This window comes from the organism of the source record quoted next (assembly GCF_019968955.1).
Source record: "MAG: Porospora cf. gigantea A chromosome Unknown PgA_NODE_1573_length_5424_cov_558.36, whole genome shotgun sequence".
NCBI lineage: Eukaryota > Apicomplexa > Conoidasida > Eugregarinorida > Porosporidae > Porospora > Porospora cf. gigantea A.
Window position 1 is genome coordinate 1 of NW_027151433.1, and position 5,424 is coordinate 5,424.

Below are 5,424 nucleotides of genomic sequence, written 5' to 3' on the forward strand. Positions count from 1 at the left end.
ATGCAAGAGTTTATGATCCTTCCCGTGGGTGCGAAGACCTTCAAAGAGGCAGTGAAGATGGGTGCAGAGGTGTACCACAACCTGAAGACCGTGATTAAGTCTAAGTACGGCATGGACGCCACCAACGTTGGGGATGAGGGAGGTTTCGCACCCAATATTTTGTCGAACTTTGAGGCTTTGGATATCCTAACTGAGGCCGTCAAGGCTGCTGGTCATGAGGGCAAGGTGAAGATCGGCATGGATGTCGCTGCGTCAGAGTTCTGGAAGGGTGACGAGAAGGTTTATGACCTGGACTTCAAAACTGAGAACAACGACGGAACCCACAAGAAGACTGATGACGACCTCATCGAAATGTACAAGGAGTTCTGCGAGAAGTACCCTATGATATCCATCGAGGACCCCTTCGACCAGGACGATTGGGAGGCCTATGCCAAGCTTACTTCTGTGATGGGCGAGCAGACACAGGTCGTCGGCGACGATCTGCTGGTGACTAACCCCACCCGTGTCGCCACCGGCATTGAGAAAAAGGCTTGCAACGCCCTTCTGTTGAAGGTCAATCAGATTGGCAGCGTGACAGAATCAATCAATGCCTGCCAGGATGCGCAAAACGCAGGCTGGGGCGTCATGGTCTCTCATCGATCAGGTGAGACCGAGGACACCTTCATCGCTGATCTCGTCGTCGGACTCCGCACTGGTGAAATCAAGACCGGCGCGCCATGCCGCTCTGAGCGTCTGGCCAAGTATAATCAGCTGATGCGTATTGAGGAGGCTCTCGGCTCCAGAGCCATTTTCGCCGGCGAGAATTTCCGAGTCGCCCACACTCTTTAGTTTCAATGTGACCAATTAATGTTAACACTTATTAATGAAGCATTAGATTAGCAGATCACTCGGAGAGTTTTGCATACTGGATTGGCTGTTACAATGCGAACGAAGAATTGATTCAATGATCTAACAGTAGTTACATATTATGCGGGGGTTGGCAAATACTGGGCCCATTCTGCACACCTCAAAAGTGTAGCGATATTCCTAACTCGGGTATCCAAACGAACTCGTCGAATGATAAGCCACAGGATTGTTGTTGTGCCAAGAAGCGATTGTCAACCCCTAAATCGGCAGCGAGCAGGGATTGTTGAAGATGCGAAAGCGATTGTCAGATTCGAATCCAATGATCAAGAACTCAAGGGATCGAAGATGATTAGATACCATCGTAGTCTGAATCGAGTCGTGGAGCAGGACTCCGCTCTTGAACATTGAGCTCGCTCATACCGGCGAGCAGTCACCGGATACGTGACCTCAGACCTTCCCTTTCGTCTTACGTGACCTCAGCAGTCACCGGATAAACGTGGACCAGTTCAAGCTCGAGCTGATTTCTATGCGTGTGGGGCAAGCAAAGCATACATACCGATAATGTGAAAGAAGAAGCATTTATCATGTAACACCAGCGTTATTAGTAGCTCTGGCCTTAAAAGAACCGACATTATCAGTAGTCTCGGCCACTGAGACATTCCCACGAAGCGGCCACGTACTCAGCGTCGGCAGTTTCCTGGGTTGCCACGTCGAACAATAGACAGTCGCTGTTTCGCCATGTCAGATGCTCGCAGGCGGACTCGCCCAGGCACCGCTCAGCGCAGGTGTAGTGGTTGGCAGTGTGTAGCTGCTTGATCGCGTGACCTACGAATCGGGCTCCTCGAATGAAGCATGCGTTCCGGCAGTGGGGGCCTGAGCACGGCACATTTTCCAAAGAGGTGGTGAGGATCGCAGTGGGCGCAGGAAGTGTTATCCGCTCAGTGATAAACGGAGTGGTTGTGGTCGTCCTATGTGGAAAAAAGCACTTCATCGACCCTGACACCATCTGGGGGTCTTCCACCTTGACACCGTCCGTTCGCTTCAAGTAGCAAACCTTACCGAACTCGTCGAAGGAAAAGTGCCGACAGGTAGTCAGGAGAGAACACAAGTGGGCGCACTGGTAACCTCCAGAGCTGCTCTTGACGGCGACATCAGAACCCCTAAAATTGATACCCTGCACGAAGCATGGATGCTCGTAATAGTTGCCATGTGATGCCGTGCTCTGCGTCGTGGAGCTGCTAGTGTACTTCCTCGGGAAGAAGCAACTCATGTCTCCAGACACGGCGTCAACATTCACTCTAGTATCAGGCGAGTGTGCTTTTAGGATGCAAGTTCCAGAAGATCGCAAGAACACGAAATGTAGACAAGTCGGTTCCCTAATGCAGTCCAAAACGCAAGGCATAGTTCCCAACGAATCCGTTGTTCTGATTTGATCACCTAGTTGCTCGATTCCCGGCATCATGCATTCGCTGCCTGAGGATCACTCCAGAAACACACTTTACGACGCCATCATCATCGCCATCAGATCCTCCCGATCCAGAACCGCCGGACCCGGAACCACCAGAACCGGAATCGCCGAGGTCTGAACCCCCAGAGATATCAGGCAGAAAGCATGCCTTCAAAGCAGATACTACGCCAGCATCTGCCTGGCTGCCAGTAACGTCAACCTTCAGATTACACATCTTACTAGACCACTCCCACGAGAATCCGGCACACAGTGAGCTGTCAGTGCACTGGCGCAGGCACTCATCAGCGGACTCGACCGGTCTCCCTCCCACGTCCACGCCATTAAGCACCGACCAAGACATACAGGGATGAATGATTGCTGCCGGTCCGGCGGTGGTCGTGACTACCACGGCGGTGTTCTTCAGGAGGCAGTTCTTGGACGCAGAGACGTACGATGCGGCCTCCCAGGTCTTCTTCACCGTTTTCATCAAAAAGCACTTACTGTAGGGTGTATGGTACATGAAGCCGTCGCATAGCTCGTTCGTTTTGCAAGCCAGCCAGCACCCCTTGATATCCGGCACAGCAAAAACCCCGAGTACGTCTCCATGGGAGTACCGCTGTCGAAGGCACTGGCTGGCGAACGGCGGCGCTGTAGTCGTGTGTGTCAGCTTCGGGTGGAAGCATTCCATAGCTCCCGAGGTGTGATAAACGGCTCGGAGGGTCTCGGAGCGATCGGACAACAACACGCAGCGCGAACCGACGTTCTTCCATACAAAGTACTGGCAACCAGAAGTGCGATGGCAAAGCTCCGCACATGCCAAGGCGTTGGGGGCGGTGGTGTCGCTGATGGGAGGGCCTCGGATCCAAGATTTCTCCATCAGGCAGGCGTGGTAGGTCAATTTTCGAACGGGCGCGGCGTGCTCTCCCGCCCCTTGAGACCCAAAACAAGCGCCTAATGCGGCAAGAGACCCAACATCTGTTGTAGTGGCCTGTTCAGCCATCACACGACACTTCCCATCCTTAAAAGTAATAGCTTTACAGTCATTATTACGCGAACAAACGTTAATGCACTCGTTAACATTCGCTACATCAACAACTTCTAGGGGGTCCCCGAGAATGGCAAGGTTCTCCTGTTGGCAGGAGTGGGCGAACACCACAGGTAGGAGCCCTAGAAGGAGTTTCATTACCTTTCAGATAGATGGGATTGAATCCTAAGGCGCTTATGAGATTTGTGGGGCTTTTCCAAAGGCGACTAAGTCCTTGGAGAACAGCCGTCTCAGCACGCTCTCACTGATAGGCCACCCCCGAAGCCACCGCCTTCGTCTGGCAGCGGGCCCTAGAGGCCTCCATCCTGGGCATGGCATGCGTCGCGCCTCGATGTACTCTAGTTTGCGGAGGCCGCTGAGCAGGTGAGGAAACGCCTCCGTACGGCAGATCCACCCTGCACTGCTGACCACTGCGACCAACCCTGGCATTTTCTCCGTCAAGTCCGTGAGCAGGCACTCCCGAAGCGGACTCAAGGACACAAACACCTTCAGCTTCGCTGAACGTACTGCAACCTCTGAAAATTGCACTGCGGAGTTTCCCACGACCAGCACCTCCAGCGAGGGGATGTCAATCACCTCTACAGGCAGCGCTGGAGTATACTCCAGCTGCCGAAGTCGTGGGGTGTCCTGTAGTGAGCCGAACTGCCTCGGAACTCTGATGTCTTCTGCGCCCGACAAGTCCAGGACCTGCATCATAGGTCCTGTCGCAGTCACGAATGTGGGGCGGCGCGCTCTCCACGGCAGGAGAGAGACTGCGAAGTGTCTGCGTGCGATGACCTCTCGAAAAGACGCAGGCAGCGAAAGCGTCAGGCTATCCAGCGCGTGCGCGCGCTGAAATACCGACCCAATGGCAGACACCACTTCCATGGACTGGTTCACGTCGAGGGTCCGTGGAAACATTCGAGCCGACAGAGAGACGAGTCCAGGAAGTCTCATTCGGGCCAGCAATGTGAGGTTCCGAGACGACACGGCCGAGACAGCTAAGGACTCCAGATAGGGAAGTTCTAGACGCCGAGGAACTCTGAAGGGACACATGGGCTCGGCGAATCGGAACTCCGCCTTTCTTAGGGTGCGGGCGTTAAGCGCGCAAAACCTCCAGAGCTCGTCGGTGCACACTATGTTCCACACTGCTAGCTCTTCCAGACAGGAGCAGTGGATACGAGGTAGGACACAACCAGGTACTGATAGACGGGTGAGCCTGGAGAAGCGAACTATAGGCTTCACGAACGGCACTGGCGATGTGGTGACTCGACGGATGCTGGGAAGCTCCCGTATCATTCTGAGGTGAGTGCAGATTCGGCCGCTGAGCTCGAACGATTCGATCCCCTCTGCCGACCGGGTCAGGAGGTCCTCCAACGCCCTCCATATGTACGGAAGGTACCGGAAGACTTGCCGTCTGGACGCCGCAAGATCGCTGCGGCAGTAGCTACCTATGCCACCCGAGAGTCTTCTCGGAATACGCCGTTTCGGGTTGATCTCCAGGACTTGCACTAAGGACGGCGATGACCGATCCGACCACTTTATCGATCGTACACGAGACAGCAGATTGAAGAAATTCACCACCGTTGCGGGGTGGCATCGGTGGTCCTCCCGTATCAGCGTACTGCTAATCTTCACATGTCCCTGGTGTTGGCGGACCTGCGACAGGAACTCCTCATCTGGAGCCACGAGACTCTCGTGTAGCACGGCCTCATCGGTGTCCAAGGTTGAGAGGGTCGTCAGGCTTCCCATCGACAGCAGTTTGCGCCACGCCGCATTCAGCGAGCGCATCTTGTGTTGGCCGTCAACGTCTAGGTGCTTGCCGACCAGGAGGGCGATCACATCCAGGGGTGTAGATGCGAATAGACCCAAAGGAGAGGGTGTGTGCATGGCGAAATAGGTGCCTTGACGAGTCACCCCACACCTTCAAAGATCGCCAAGTACTTCACTTGTCTACCAATACTCACTTTCCTTGGCTACCAAACTCAACAGCGTTTGTCTCGTTTGCTTGTGCCAAACTACCACTAGCATTCGTGGGGCGGATTTTCTGTGTGGTAGTCACATATCATGCGAGAGTTGGCCAATACTAAGCCCCATTCTGCACACC

At 54.2% G+C, this 5,424-nt stretch overlaps 3 protein-coding genes across 6 annotated transcripts; 1 reads left to right on the top strand and 2 right to left on the bottom strand.

Moving 5' to 3' along the window:
• On the top strand, positions 1-828 carry KVP18_001420 (uncharacterized protein; the record flags this gene model as incomplete). Of its 2 annotated transcripts, none has more annotated exons than XM_067951420.1 (1): positions 1-828. In XM_067951420.1, the coding sequence occupies one exon, from the start codon at positions 1-3 to the stop codon at positions 826-828; it is 828 nt and encodes a 275-aa protein (XP_067812291.1). The 2 variants fall into 2 exon arrangements, with proteins under 2 accessions (XP_067812291.1, XP_067812290.1); XM_067951419.1 differs by having other exon boundaries at positions 13-828.
• A 652-nt stretch (positions 829-1,480) lies between these two features.
• KVP18_001419 (uncharacterized protein) lies at positions 1,481-3,476 on the bottom strand (the record flags this gene model as incomplete). 3 transcript variants are annotated; one of them, XM_067951416.1, is made up of 2 exons in its annotated part: positions 1,481-2,315; positions 2,344-3,476. In XM_067951416.1, 2 exons carry the CDS (start codon positions 3,474-3,476, stop codon positions 1,481-1,483), a joined length of 1,968 nt encoding a protein of 655 aa, XP_067812287.1. The 3 variants fall into 3 exon arrangements, with proteins under 3 accessions (XP_067812287.1, XP_067812289.1, XP_067812288.1); XM_067951418.1 differs by lacking the exon at positions 2,344-3,476 and having other exon boundaries at positions 1,481-2,248; XM_067951417.1 differs by having other exon boundaries at positions 2,280-3,476.
• A 36-nt stretch (positions 3,477-3,512) lies between these two features.
• On the bottom strand, positions 3,513-5,207 carry KVP18_001421 (uncharacterized protein; the record flags this gene model as incomplete). The annotated part of the gene is made up of 1 exon (XM_067951421.1): positions 3,513-5,207. One exon carries the CDS (start codon positions 5,205-5,207, stop codon positions 3,513-3,515), a length of 1,695 nt encoding a protein of 564 aa, XP_067812292.1.
• Between the last annotated feature and the right edge of the window lie 217 nt (positions 5,208-5,424).